At 34.7% G+C, this 16,122-nt stretch overlaps 2 protein-coding genes across 2 annotated transcripts in view; both read right to left on the bottom strand.

Annotated features, from left to right (window-relative positions):
* LOC129273076 (uncharacterized) lies at positions 1-5,042 on the bottom strand. The gene is made up of 4 exons (XM_064107917.1): positions 4,421-5,042; positions 2,442-2,597; positions 1,335-1,532; positions 1-320 (listed from the first exon to the last, which is right to left on the bottom strand). The coding sequence occupies exons 2-4, from the start codon at positions 2,554-2,556 to the stop codon at positions 145-147; spliced, it is 489 nt and encodes a 162-aa protein (XP_063963987.1). The 5' UTR covers positions 2,557-2,597; positions 4,421-5,042; the 3' UTR covers positions 1-144.
* A 3,287-nt stretch (positions 5,043-8,329) lies between these two features.
* Positions 8,330-16,122, bottom strand: part of LOC129272633 (prominin-1-like) — a 68,562-nt gene continuing 60,769 nt past the window's right edge. Inside the window, exons 27-28 of the mRNA XM_064107204.1 lie at positions 14,154-14,197; positions 8,330-12,625 (exon numbers count right to left, since the gene is read on the bottom strand). Of these exons, the coding sequence (XP_063963274.1) occupies positions 14,170-14,197 (28 nt within the window). The 3' untranslated portion in view covers positions 8,330-12,625; positions 14,154-14,169. The remainder of the gene's footprint in view (positions 12,626-14,153; positions 14,198-16,122) is intronic.

Below are 16,122 nucleotides of genomic sequence, written 5' to 3'. Positions count from 1 at the left end.
TTTACTCTTTTCATTTTTCTGACATTATCATAATCCCTGTCCAACACCTCCTCTGTGTAGGCTATATCCAACAACCAAGTTGCATTATAATTTTTAAGATAAAAGTCACACACCGCTGTTTTCCCCATCCCTTCCGATCACCAATCACTGAAGGATGAAGTGGAGAAAGGCACCGATGACGAGGATGTACGATGTCATGCTGGTGGTCAATGATGCCGAACACGGGAGATCCAAGTCACTGACGTCGTCCGCATCGTTGTAAACAATGATGACAGAATTACAGCTGTCCATCGAGTACTTATCGGAATTGTCGTTATATACTATTTAAATAAAAAAAGGATATGGAGGTAACAACGGCAGTATTTAATGGAACTGAGCGAGTGGTAAAAATGGTCAACGACTTACGAACGGCCAAGTGCAAGGATGAGAAAGCAAGAAATCACAGCAACAAAAATAATAGTGACGTCACATAGGTGATCGATGCGTGGGAGGGCTGGAGGATAGATCTGGGGGCCCCGTGTAACTTTGCCATTATGGCAACTACCATGGCAACAGGGCTCAGCAGCCAATCAAAAGCAAGGTTACCATGGTAGTTGCCATAATGGCAAAGTTACAACTGTTGCAGCTCTTTATGAAACGGGCACCAGGGAAGCGTTTCATCGCTGATATTTTCGTCCGACAAGTTGTCAGATCTGACAATTAAAAAAAAAATTGATCGGCTGAGAAGCACTGTTACTATGGTAACGGTCGGATAAACGGGACTTTTCGGATAAAGCATCTGACAAGTTCTGTCACGAAATATCTCTATAGGGATTGAGTGTATAAATTAATTCATAACAGAAATCTGTTTCAAATTTGATAAAGGAATTATAATCATCTCATTTTCATTTTAATCTAAAAAATGCAAAGAATTATTATCAAAGCATAATCAATATAAAGCCACATAAGAATTATATTAAATTATGTGGAAGAAAATAAAATACTCTTGAAGCAATAATTTAAGATTGTTGTATTCATGACCATAACTTGGTGATTTTTTGGAGGTGTATAGTATATGGGATTTTTTGCGCTCATCCACTTCTGGCTTCCTTGTTATTCCAAAACTTTCAAAAACTTTGGGGGAAAGATCATTTGCTTTTGCATGCCCCACTTTGTTGAATAGCCTCCCTGAAGACATAATAAATGTACCTCTGTCGAAACTTTCAAAATTATCACCTTAACCTTGCTATGTATATTGAAAAATGGATTTGGTGCTTTATAAGTCACATTATTATTATTTTACACACTCACTCAGTAAGCAATGGATATTACTTGGTGCTATGTCGGATACTTACATCCTGAAATCAGGTAGATGGTGCCTATATCCAGGAGACCAACCCCACATGTGTGACCGCCAGTCTCGATCTCCAGAGACTCGGTGACCAAGATGCCCTCTGAAGAGTTCCTGTAGACTTCGTCGACCATGACGCTGTAAATCAGATCCTCTTGGGCGGTGTAGTTGCCCTGGACATCCAAAATGGTTCCTCTGATAGCTGTGGCAAGGATGAAAAATTAGATTTCAGGCTATTAACTACATTAATTTCATATTTTTGTATGTATTTGATATCAAACAGAACAGGAGGGATATGCGAGGTAAATTAGGCATGCCCTATATAACATACGTCATCATCATGGCCGTGAGACGTCGACTGAATTGTGGTTAACGAGTACTACGTATATACCTCGCAGCAAATCGGAGCTCCCTCATTTTTGCAGCTCAGTCGTGTCAAATCAAAGATATGAACGAAAAAGATTAATATTAAAGAACAACACCACAATAAAAAACACTATATATCATAGCCGTTTGTATATCTTAAAATTATAAATCAAGGGGCAAATCGAATCTACCGATAGCCCTTTTTTAATTTAAAAAAATAAAACTTGAACTATCTGATGCACACCGCGGATGGATTTTTGAAGAAAAAAATTCGATGAAAAAACGGGGGCAAATCACCAATATCGCTCACTAATCCAGTACCCCCCCCCCCCTGAAAAATTCAATTCAATTCGATTCAATTCAAATTTTTATTTTCATTTTCAGATAATAAACATAACAAACCTATGCATTTAGATGTTTTTTAAAACTCGTGCACGTTGATTTTATATGGTGGATACCATTCCAGTATTTAGGTCCTGTATAAATTATAGTTTTTTTATGCAAGTATCGTGCTAGTTAGAGGGTGATATTGATTTTGAATATGTTTTCAGAAATGAAAATTAGTGAAATGCAGTGATGTTGGTGTTACTTTTAAAATTGACTGTAGATAGTTTAGATGATTTATAAGCAAAACTGATCTCATTATTATTATTATTATCTATTTATTATTATTTATTATAAAAATTTTTTTGGGGGGATGGGTATCAAAATTATCGTGATATGCCCCAGAATCAATTATAATTACCAAAGTCTGACTCGCAGAATTCTGGATTTTTGACACACGAGCATCCTGTAGCGTGATGTAACGTGGCAGCGAAGCAGAGAAGGACGAGAGTAGATGAGATGAGTTTCGTTGCCATGGCTACGGAAAATTATTGGTTCAGCGTCGGTTGATTATTTCCTGTGAGAAGCGTGTGAATTATAATTACGAGTTAAATTTAAAGAGACCCTTCTTTGTATTTTGAAAACATAACAAAGTTACGAATAGGCCTATTTTGTTCAGTAAAGTGTGGTTTATCTCCGCAATTGGCTCGGTTGGTAGAGTATCTCCATCTCACAACCGGGAGGTCGGGGGGTTCAAACCCCGGCCGCGTCAGACCAAAAGACTTTAAAAGATGGGAGTTGCTGCTACCCTGTTTGGGGTTCAACGATTCAAGGGATAGAGCCCCGTCGATCTGGCGCTGCACAGCGGCTGCCGGGCCCACGATCAACTGGGCATAGCATTTTTTCAAAGTATTTCATTTCATGTCTATTTCGAACAATAAAATATGGAATTCATTTTCATTTAGGTAGGTCCTATAATTGTGTAAAACAACGACGGCAACAACTGTAAAAAAAAACAGAAATATGTTCTCACAACAAAACATAATCAATAAAAACTGTATGTTTGATATTTTAAAACATATATTATACATCACATAGTTACAAAGAAAAAACGGAGCAATATAGTCCAATGTGTATATAAAAAAAGGTGATCCAAAATGATAGAGAGCAAATACTATATCAATGACATACATCATATCGCAGTTTATATTTCCAAAAACATAGTCTCTATATGAAAGAGAAAACCTCTAAATATTGTCTGTGAATTAGTTGTTTCATTGATGAGTGATGCATGTCATAGTAACCATGGTAACGTGCATGCTTATCCAGGAAAGCCTGAATAATTCATGTTCTGGTAAATTTACATTGTAGGTGCCTACTATATACACTGAGCCGCTATAAGTTGACATTTACTGTAAAAACGCTGTTAAAAAAAATGTTAAGCAACGCTGTTTAATTAAGCCCGTCACTCTAACAATTTTAGCTTATTTTTTTTTAATTACTGTAAGCGTGGCGGCCTTAAACATCGTTGTTTAACATTTTTAATAGCGTCTTTACAGTGTGGAGGGGTTTTTCAGATATTTTCTCGTTCCCTCGATACACCAGCCTTTGTATATTGTATACGCTGAAATCAGGCCTATTCTTTGTTTAATACCCTATACCAAATATATTGAAAATAACAATAAAATTCGTTGTGAGCTGTGAACGGAAATGTCTGATTTTGACTTAACTTATATGCCTCCATCTCTGTGAATTACGCAATCATAGAATTATCTTCTTCCCCCCCCCCTTCTTTTTTAATGTAGACAATACAGCTGTACGTCTGTCGGGACGTCTGCAATATTAACAGTCGGCAGTGAAAGTTTTATCCGATCCCACTGCAAAGCCGCGAACCACGTGCTCGGCGCCTGACTTTCCTTTCCCCTCTTCGATCCCTTCATACTGATCCAGGGGCCCGGGGGCGTTTCATTAAAGGACCTGTCGGACGTTTTATCCGACAAGTCCCATTTTATCCGACAGTTACCATAGTAACAGTACCTCTCAGCCAATCAACATCAGAGAAAGATGTCAGGTCTGACAACTTGTCGGATGAAAATGTTGATGAAACACTCCCCTGTACGTTTCAAAGCAAGTTGTAATAACAATTTTCCAATGACATGCAGTTTAAAGCTACTGAAATCACTCTATTTGATTGGCTAAGAGTAAACTGTCAGATATAGAAACTGTATTTTAACGTGTCTTAATGAAACGGTACCCATACAGACTCGATCTCATGTTATCACAATCTGAATTTTCTGGTTCCCATTTTGAGTTCTGAAGGCCTGAAGAAATGATATGGTGCGCCTTTGAATGAAAGCAGCTCGAGTAACGTGTAGTTTATAGATATAATTATGCACTTACCTTAATTGAAAAGGGATGTTATGCAGCTTCTAGACAATATATGCCAATGGAATGTCCAATGATAGTATCTATTTTTATGCCTCAACCTTTTCACACAATGACAATATTGGATGTGCTGGTCCCAGCTTCTCAGTGGCAGATCTCTGATGAGGTAGAATGCATTGGAATTCGATTATAAACCCGATATATCTTGCGCTTTCGATCAGCCGAACCGATCAGGTGTACACACTAGCATTATGTTCATTCATCCGAATGTTTATCAATAAATTCAGTGGTTTCAGCCTCTAAAATGAATTACCCTGACGTACGCGGAGTGTTTGGTATAGATAATTCACATTATCAATGCGCGAGTTTCACCCATACAAAATACTGTATGCTTGTATGAAATACAGTAGCCGGTGCGATCGTTTGGTGGTACAAAATTGAAAATCAACAGCAGTCGACGTCACAAGCTTTTCTTCGTATTGTTATCATTTGTTGTTGATACAATGCTCTATGTTATATTTTTTAAAGTTCAAGTCAAATATACCGTGCATTGTTTCTTGCGTGAATCATTTTAAGCGAGGTCAGGCGGTAAATACCTCAAGCCATGCAGGCTTGTTTCTTGGCGATTTTGGGGCACATTTATTGATTCGATTTCAATACGATATGTGGAAAGGAATATCGGTAAATGTGATGTTTACAATATGCAGACATACACCATGTTTATAATATGAACGCCCTTCGTGAATGACGTTGATGCATTCTTCAGTATAGCTAGAGAGTATATTTATCTTTATTCATTTTTTACATAATGCAAGGAAATTGCAAGGCACTTGTTCTCTCATAAGAACTGACCCAATCGTTCTGATGACTTATATGGGGCACTATTATCTGGGATGCGATTCATGAAAAGTTTTGTCAATTTGTTTAAATTGAAAAAGGAAAGAGTCTGTTTTTCCTAATAATTATAATATTGTTAAGTCAGATACAGGAGCCGGGCCCCATGATATGGCGCGGGCGATTTCAAGGGCATTGAGTTAAAAGACCAAGACTTCCATTTGTCTATATTCTCCTTTCGTCTTCCTTTTCGTTGTTGTTGTTTGTTGGAAATTAATGGCGACCAGTCATATTTGACTATTACCGCCATCTCGTTAGGCCAACTATTATTTTCTTTCTTTTCTTCGACGTGTCCTTTAAAATCGTTCCTCTCCTTCTTTTTTTTATTTTGTTATTATTATTATTATTATTATATAGACTATCGTATCTTACAGGTTACCGCATGATCCCGTCCCTTCTAACGACACCGTCCAGACATCGTCCTGTCTCCCCGGTGTATATAGACAGGGGGCTTTTGGGATACTCTATAGTCTTGAAACTCGGAAAAGAAATAGAAAAATAAACTGTTATTAAAGAGTCTTTTCCCGTGAAATGATCTCGCATATATACCAATCAAATACATGTATGTCTGTTTTGTTTTGTAAAGAAAAAAGATAAAATTTGAAATGGGGAGGTTCGGATGATTCGAGTTTATGGGGGCATCCAAAATGAGGGCTTTAATAAATGAAATGGTGCATTGTTAAATCAAGGTTGTAAGTTAGATTGACATGGAAATGGAGATAGTAAACAAGATATATATATATACATGTATATACATTTTTTCTCCCTTTCTTCCATTTCTTCATCTTTATTCTTTTTTTTCTTTTTCCTTTCATTTCTTCTCCTCTTCCTTCCATTCTTCTTTTTTTCTTTTCTTTTTTCCTCCTTCCTTTCCTTTTCCTTTCTTTTCCCTTTTATTTTCTCTTTTTTTGTCTTTCTTTTTTTTCTCTTCTCTTCTCACTTTCTTTTTCTCCAGTTTCTTTTTTTTTTCAAAATGGATAATAAGCTCTACTGAATACAAGGAATATAACCTAGAGAGAAGAGAGATATATCTTATTCTAAGACAAACACAACAATGACCATCGTCTTATGTGGTCATCATACTCATATAAATGACATATACATATACACAAATACACACATATGTATCTATATGAACAAATAAGTAATTAGATACTAATCAAATAGGTATATTTCTCTCTTTCCTTCACGGATAAAAAAAATCTTTCCTGCTATCGAATTATTCTTTTGGAAGCGTTTCGTTCTTTGAACGAAACGAAACAGTGGTCCCAAGAATTCAGGAGCCTAAGGATTTCCTCGGGATCGGCGATGTCTGCCTCGACAAGAAGCATTGACCTTTCAATTACATATACTTAGGGCAACAATGTAGTGTTCAATTGTTTCTTTCTCCGACATGAATTGCACTGTCCCGTTGGGTGTATTTTCATTCGCCAGAGATCTTCATTTAGTCCTATATGACTTAATCGGAGTCGACGGAATATCTTTTCTCTTGCTCGTTCTAATGAGCAAGTCGGTGTAAGACCGACTTTTGGATTACTTTATAGTGGGTGTTAGGGGAGTTTTGCCATCTGGACTGCCATTGATTAAAAGAAATTATCTTTAAAATGTTATTTACTTCGGACGTACATAAGTAATTTGTTATTTCTATGGATTTATGGAGAGCTGCTTTGGCATAAAAATCGGCACAATCATTACCCATTATTCTTGTTTATCTACTTAAAATATCACATGGGGCAGCTAGTTGCCCCCCCCCCCCCATTGTGGCGCCATAAGTAATCACCTCTTCTTCTCAGCTAGCCAATCATAATCAAGGAAAGTTGGCAGATCCGAATTGACCGATGGCAAAGGTTAATAGTTTGGAGAAAAGAGTGATCATCCTTTGTACAGCCGTTCGAATGTAAATTTTACGGTTGCTCTCAATTCCCTTTTCCCCCTTCATTTCTCTATATTACTCTTGTGGATTTTTCTTGCAATTACGGAAAAAGAAGCTACTACGTACGATAATTAAGAGTAAAATTTGTCTTGTTTCTGATAAATAAATCCTTTGGCCCGTATTCTGAAGTTAGGTTGAACTTAATTAGACCATGGTCCAACTCTGTGCTAAAATTATGGAAAGCCAAATATGTCAAAGTTATGTTTTCATTGAATGCTTCTAATGTTCATTGTGCTCTTTCCTAATTTTTATATGGTGAAGATAGCTATCTTATTCATCCTTCCAGATGATAAAGAATTAATTGAGACTAAAATTAGCTGATACATTCGACCTCTACTGTTACAGAATTATGCCACAACTGGCTTCCCATAGTTAAACCACAACTTTCAACCAGAGTTTGAATTAAACCTGACTTCAGAATACAGGCCATTGAGTTTAGCAAAGATTAACATATAAAATGGTTAATATCCACTTGGTCTACTATCTGTTGGTTTACTCATCGTATAGTCTAATACCGCATGGACTCAAAAAACATTTTTTTGTCTGATATAAGTTTGCTCTTATCACAAAACTTGGTCAAATACTCAGCCTATCTGTCATTAGGCCTCCTGTCCAAATTAATGCCACCTCATCTATTTATCATTTCCCACTTTCTCTCAAGAAAACTCAGTGCATAAGCAGTAATAGGGAGAGCCTGACTCAAAATTACACAAAGTAGTAAGTGGGCCAAATGGCAATTATACCAAATGGTTAGTAGACAAACTGAATGCATAAGCATGGCCGTACGCAGGGGGGGGGGGGGGGGGGCAATTTTGATTTTTTTTTTAAATCACAAAATTCACCAAAATTGTGTACCAAATAGTTCAATTTCACCATAAATCATTTAAAATTGCCCGCGCAAGTACGGCCATGTCGTATAAGAAGTAGGAATAGACCATGTGGTATGAGACAGAATGGAAAATCGGCAAAGGGGGCGTAGAACAAGTGGCATTTCACACACTGTACACAAATCACACCTTATGCATCAATCAGGATCACTCTGAATAACACACCCTCCTTGCCTTCAATGCAATAAAAACACAATCCACACCTGATGCATTTCAAGAATAAAAGAAATACAAGTATTTAATCTTGGATCTACTGAATTCATCGCAATTACATTTCAGCGCCTTGACATGTGGAGAGACCATTACAGAGTACGTACATGTCCATGTATGTATACCTACCCCAAACAAGAACCTTACCAAAAACCAAAGCTGCATCTTTCCCCAAGGAATCCCGCAAGCATCTCCTCATCTCAATCTTATCCTCAAATTTAATCACAGAACAATGGGGCTGCGGGAAAGATGCGGCAAAGACCTTTCTGCAAAGGCACTATGAAGCTTTTACGCTGCCCCATTGTCATGATCTATGATAAAATACGGAGATTTGGGTGAAATTGTAGAGATCTGGATGAAAAGTTGAGGCGGCTCTGACCTTTTGGTAAGATGCTTAGCAAAACTAATTGCCTCTCATACATGTAACCATAGCGACTACAACATGGGATGTTAAGGAGTGCAAGTGCTTATAATACATGTACGTGATCATTTTATTTACAGTGAAATATATTCGACATCACACAATCTGAATCAGTGACATTGCTAAAATATATTTACTCTGAACCACTAATCATTTTAAGTTTTACACCCTCTCCTCATCTCCTTCATGAATTCTACTGGAGTATTATTAAAGAAGTCAAGTTCTCATTAAAAAGAATATCATGTGAATCCAGTATTAGCATATCAATGTTACTTGATACCCAATATAGGCACATTCCTCATTCCATGCGAATTATTTATTTTACTATCAACTTACTTAAATAATTTTTTCCAACATAAAACAGAATATCTGAAAATTTGACAACCAGTACACAAATATATTTTCTGTACACTAGGAATATTTTTCTTTGAAGATCCCATATATACAAATAATTTACTTGCAAATGTCAAGGTCAATCTGAGACGTTAAACTATCAATTCACTGCATCCTACTCTATCTATTGCAAAAAACAAAAGCAGACTCTTAAAATATCAGCCGAATGTAAGTTAAATATCATTATCCTTCATTAATTTACACATCCCTGGTTTTCTGGGTATAATATCATATTTCTTGAAACTCACTACAATAATTTATCTTTTTAAATCACTTCAAACTATAATGAATCTGAAGTTGTATTCATTATAAACAATACATTTAGTTTACATTTGAGCTTAGTCTTGATAAATGAAACACAATTGTATTGGTGAATGTATGCACATAAAATACATGCACATCACACAGCAGACCAATATTTACAATACAATTATCGCTCAAAATCTTATCAGAAGTTGATATTTTGTATCCAAATTTTTCCAGCTACCATATAAAATCTATAGAGGCACTAGTTAGCAAGAAAGGCCAGTCTTTTGTTGGTCCACATCATATGCAATTTATTCAACTTTTATGTTCACTCGCTTTCCCCAAAGAAATGAGTTTTGCGGACCTAAGAGTCTGTTGCACATAACAAAGGCATCTAGATATTTGCAGACTTATTTAATGGTTGATGGAATGTCAGGTCACTTTGTCCGTCGGATGGGGAATCCAAGAATATACTGGTGAATCTCCATCCATAAAAAATATTTCTCAGTTATGGTGTCTTTCATGACACAAGGGCTACAAAGCAAATCTGACGAGCTGTATTAACTGCTTATAATCAATCATAGTGTCAAAAGGCTATTTATTTCTAGGACATCATTTTTCAGTGCCAGAAAATGCTTCTTTGCGCGATCTCAGCTGGCCAGACATTTCAAGCAATATCATAATGCATACCATTTTTCATATAATCTATCAAATATTGTTTGTGAATTAAAAAAAATCAAAACACGCGTCAAAGTATTATTTCCTTTATGTCAATATTAAGCCAAGATGGTACAAGAGCAAAAAATATATACATCTTTCTTGTAATCTTAAATGTCTAAAACTAATGGTATAATGTCAAATTTTCAATATATTATGTATGCCTGCACATGTTTACAACTGAAACTATAACTACATACAAATCTTATTAAAGCACAAATTCCATCAACAGTAAATTACAGCAATAGAGTAAAAATACACATACATTTCATAAAGTAAGAATGGTGGGTTTCAAAACAATTTCAAATTAAAGAAAAGGCATTTCTGAAAACATGAGAACATATATAATTTCAAATGAAATCACATATAAAAGTTAGAGGCAAGCAGGTAAGAAAAATACATGTAAAAATTACATTGTCTCATATGACTGCAAAATCTTAACCTTAATAATTTTGAAATCAATGCTTCTTGAATAATTTACATTGAAAATCATGAAATTCTTCAAAACAAATCCTGCACAAATTTCACATTTCTGAACATTCAACAAAATTAGAATGCAATTACCATGGAGAAATAAAAAATGTACAAGAGGGAAAATATAATTAAGAACATATCATGTTGTCATATTTCCCAGCTAATTCATGACAAGCATTTCAGGTATCGCCAAATTTACTAGGAGTACAAGTTTATTCACTTCATTGTAATTAATATGCAAAAAATAAAATCTAATCATGAAATGAATTACAAATAAATTACTTGAACAAACATACTTGAATATTATCAAATTCAGAAGTTGGAATTAATTTCGCATTTCATTGTTTGTTTTTTATTTGTCTTTAAAGTTAAAAGAAATCTTTCTCAATGTTTACAATATTTCATTTTCATTCTTTGATTTTTTTTAAGGAACACAGTTGTTCAGGATTTGCAGCCAAAATATTTTTATTTCCTCAGCCTCTCAAAAAATATCATTGCAAACCTCTTAATGAAAAATACGTACTTTGAAAAATGAAAATCTCAAATAAAGCTCAGCTCTGAATATGAAAATAAAAGTTTGAAATAAAGGGTCTGTCAGCCAGATATTTAATTGCAGGATATTGCATCAAAGAACAGTATAAAAGCAAATATATGTTCAATTCGAATGGTGGATGAATGTTGTAAATGAGTTTCACACTTTGAAGTAGAGTCACTTTTAATGAAAATTTGATTATTGCATGCCATTCTAAAATTGAATATATAAAAACAAAAATCCTGCTCATCATAAAATAAAATATCCAGATACAAATTTAAACAGAAAAACAAACAACCTCAATAGATAGTATGTACATCATCATAATAATAATCATCATAACATTTGTAGGGCACTTAATACAGATGTTTCTAAGCGCTCAGTTTTATACATAAAGAGGTATTCTTTATTCCAGTCCAATTTCATAATCCACATTAAGGCTAGTATAAAATTTGGATTATTTTTATATTTTTGAAGCATGCAATCATTAATGCATATGTAAAATGACCGAAAGTGGAAAATAAAGCATGGTAATATTGATTTCCATGGGGTCACCCACTATAACTTGGAAGAACAGATAGAGAGACAATATGAAAGCCCTATTATTTTAGAAAGACTTTGATACAGCTAGACCGACTGCTACACTACATTTATTAAAGTGACGATCATGTTGGACTATGAAAGATTCCATGTTATTATAAGGCCCATCTCATTTTCATTTCCTGAATGTGATATAAGAAGATGAAAAATTACATCATAACATATACATGCACATTTACAACATGGATTTCACAATGACATTTATAAATATTCCAGTTTAAAGAAACATTTGCAGCGGATAGCAAAAATATAACGTATTTCTGGACGGGAATGTACTTTTAGAAACTGAATTCTCAGTGATTAGATAACACACCTAATACCTCTATTTGAGTAGCACGAGAATTGAAGAGAAAAATGCCAAATATGGTGGAATTTTTGTACAAGTATATATGGAAACCCAAATTATATTTCCACTTTTTCAGACGGTTTATTTTTAAAATATGGAAAATAGTCCAGTTAAAAATTTCAAAGCCTTGAAATAACTCAAATTATCATACCACTGAGTGAGTCATGCCCATAAACTTGATTTATTGTCATGCATTAACTTACTGAGTACCTGATACAGAGATTACAACAACAAAAAGTTAAAAATAAATACCATTTAAAATAAAATTTAAAACAATTATCCATTTCCTAAGTATATCAAAGCTTTTGATAAATTTCTCAAATGAATACATGGGGATCCTGTACCACAATACTTCATAGCAATTGATTGTATTAATTTGTATGTGCAATCAATCATATATCAAATGTATGGATCAATGACCAAGTTTTGTGATACAGGGTTCTGGTATTTCATCATCTGAGGAATGTGTTAGGATAAAAACAAATGGTCGTCAACTTTTGCGAGGTTTTTGTGTGAGAATGATCGATGGAATTGGTCCAAGCTGGTACAGTCCTTATCATCATTTACCTGAAAAATTAATCAGAGATATTGACAAAATTAAAACAAAATATACACTAGAGAATGTGATGCAAATGAATTGCATTGGAGCAACACGCAAATGTGAATTATAACGGATTTATGATGTGATTAAATATTTGGATTACGGGTTTCAAGTTTGAGAAGTCTCTAATTTACATAAAGATAGTCTGAAATGTCTCATTTTGTTTTAAAGTTATATCCCATGCTCTTTATTAAATGCTGCATTCACAAAATAATGCAAGCAAAAAAAACAAAGGCAAAAAAAAAACATCAAAAACATTCATGTAGCTAATACATTGAAAACAAAACAATTTCAAGATCAAAGCAATCAAGTCAACACCCACTGCCATGCAAAAGTATGAAGATTAGATTGTTACCATTGTTTTGAATAATACCACCATTAATATATAAATAGAGTAAGATACAACTCCATGAGTGCAAAATAAAATATATTTGTGTGAAATTAAATGGTCCATGGGGTGATATAGCCTATTACAGGGGGAATTAGCAACCTTTCTGACACCTCAAATCAATGGTTCCCAAAAGAATAAAAAATTGAGGCAAAATTTCTTCTGAACTCACAGGGTCTCATTCCAGTATTTTACTGCATACTAATACTAATACTTAAATCTGAAATATATGTGCAGACACAGAGGTGAAAATGTTCTGATCCACTTTACTAGATTTCATTAAAATTTGACTATCCCCTTAATAATAATAATAGCCAATTTTCATAAAGCGCTTTTCCCAGAATGGCCCAAAGCGCGTTACAGCATATTATTACCCCGGTCATTGGATTCATTTCAATCCCGCACGAAAAGTGCACAATTTCCACTCCCTGGGGAGCATTCCTTGCATTCATCGCAGCCTCATTATGGCGCTGGCAAAATCAAACATACAATATCTTTCGCATCCTACCGGGTACCCATTTAGCACCTGGGTCGAGAGTGGCAAAGTGTGGATTAACGCCTTGCCAAAGGGCGCTAGACCACGGTGGGATTCGAACACACGACCCTCTGTTTACAAGGCGAGAGTCAGAACCACTACACCACGGCTCTTCCCCTTTAAAATAAATGAATCTTTTGTGACGGTTACCCCTCTTCATAGACCCATTTTGACATCTGTGACCAACCATCCCAAAGCCACCAAAAAGTTGAATCGATCGATACTCTTTGTGGAAGGGGGCCCGTTTTTTTTTAAATACAGAATTTTATATACAAGGATTATCATCAATCAACAGATGCTGGATGGGAGACAGAATACTAATGATTTCTTTCTACTCACGAAAGAAAATAATTATGCATAAGTGATCAGTAAAAAAAAAATTAAATGGTCGACGAAGTCAGATGGTATTTCAACACAAATTTTCACTTCAACTCTGGATGATTTTAAAATCTATTTTACAATTCTTAGCTCTGTCCTATATTCAATGTCAAAAACAAATTTTAGAGTTTAAAGGGGGGAAAAAAGAAGAACTTTACAAGAAATATATAGCTAGAATTACACATAGGCTTACAGGTACACTGCATTTCTCATCGGTGGTAGTTACTCTTCTCTCCACTGCACAAAGATGTTAACCAATCATAGAACGGCATTCAAACCCGTTAACCAATCGGTCGACAGTATTCAAACCAGTTAACCAATCAGGAGCCAGACATCAGGAAAGGGGGTGAGGTGGGTGCATGTGGTGCGCCAGGCGTGCATCCAGAAAGGAAAAGGGATTTCAGTGTGCAACAAAGGGTGATAGATAGTTCAGAATTAAGATTGGGAAGGTTCGGTAATTCAAAAGAGGAAGAAACACAGCATTCAAAACAATGTTATATTTCACTCTAGACACATCTAACTACTAGTACTTCACTCCTGTCAACCCATTCAGCATAATGAATTATTTGAACCATATTTGAGCCCAAATTTACCCCCGCTGGTGCCTATTGGAACCAGATAGTCCCCGTACAAAGTTTATGGGAATGACAGAATTAAAGGGATGGTCCGAGCTGCAAATATTTATATCTTAATACGTAGAGTAGAATTCACTGACCAAAATGCCAAAAATTTCATCAAAATCGGATAACAAATAATAAAGTTATTGGAGTTTAAAGTTTAGCAATATTTTGTGAAAACAGTCGTCATGAATATTCATTAGGTGGGCTGATGATGTCACATCTCCACTTTCCATTTTCTTATGTTATTACATAAAATCATATTTTTTTCATTATTTCATACTTGTGTGAATAATATGTCTCCCTTATAATGAAATAAGTTGCAGCAATAAATATCTAATGCACTAATTCAGTTGTCAATCCAATTTTTCTAGTTCTTGGAGGAAAAAATTTGAATAAACCTATTTTCATATAATAGTAGACCGGCCAAACGTCAAAAAGTGCTCTAGATAAGGATTCGACGGCAAAATTTGTTAATGCCTGGCATCCCACCTAAAATTCTTGCAAAAATACCCAGGAATAGCGTACGGCAGGATGCCAAGCGCAATTTTGCGTGAAAGTGTCATTTTTAGCGTAAAATTTGAAAAAATGTCGAAAATCACGCATTTTTATATTTTGACGGATTATCATCATATCTTTGATTATCTTTTATATGAAATTATTTTAATTCAGAGTTAAAGATTATAAGTCTCATAAATATGCATTTTAAATTTGAATATTACACACAAACATATAGCGCAGTGAAACATAAAACCGCGATTTCCTCAAAATAAAAGTTCGTGAAAACTATCAATAGTTTGAAGTTTTTTTACGCAACTTAAATTCTTCTATTTAAATGCGTTTATCCATCGAATGTATTGTCCTAATGCCACAAATATCAAAAGGAATTTCAATTAAGATAGAAGATATCTCATTTTATGTTATCCGAAAGAAGACAATGTGCATTTTACCAGGTGCACATTTTGAGAGAAAAATTAAAAATACCGTACATTATGTACATAATTACATGTATAAGTACATACTGAAGCGAGTATTTAATCACATGTATAAATACATACTAAAGCAAGTTTTTAATTGGATAGCACAATTTGTAAATTCTTTGCATCCCAGCTAAAAGTCTTGCGGAAATACTGCGGAATAACGTACGGGCGGATGCCAAGTGCACTTTTGCGTGAAAGTATCATTTTTAGCGTAAAATCTGAAAGACTGTCGAAAATCACGCATTTTGACCTTTTGACGGGATTTGTAAGAAATTTTGATTCCCTTTGATATGCGATCATTTATATTTGGAGTTTCAAATTATAAGTCTACTAAATATGCATTTCAAATTGGAATATTACACACACATATATGGCACTATGAAATATAAAATCGTGATTTACTAAAAATTATAGTTTGTGAAAACTATCAATAGTATAATGTTTGTGTTCCGCATCTCAATTTCGTCCATTTTAGCGCTAACCGAATATTAATACATAATAATTGTTTGTCATGTCATATATAGTGAAAAAATGAAATAAGATGCAAGATATATCATTTTATGTT

The sequence above is a fragment of the Lytechinus pictus genome, chromosome 12, assembly GCF_037042905.1.
Source record: "Lytechinus pictus isolate F3 Inbred chromosome 12, Lp3.0, whole genome shotgun sequence".
NCBI classification, from domain to species: Eukaryota; Metazoa; Echinodermata; class Echinoidea; order Temnopleuroida; family Toxopneustidae; genus Lytechinus; species Lytechinus pictus.
The sequence above is the reverse complement of the archived record's forward strand: the minus strand, read 5'-3'. Positions and strand labels throughout refer to the sequence as shown.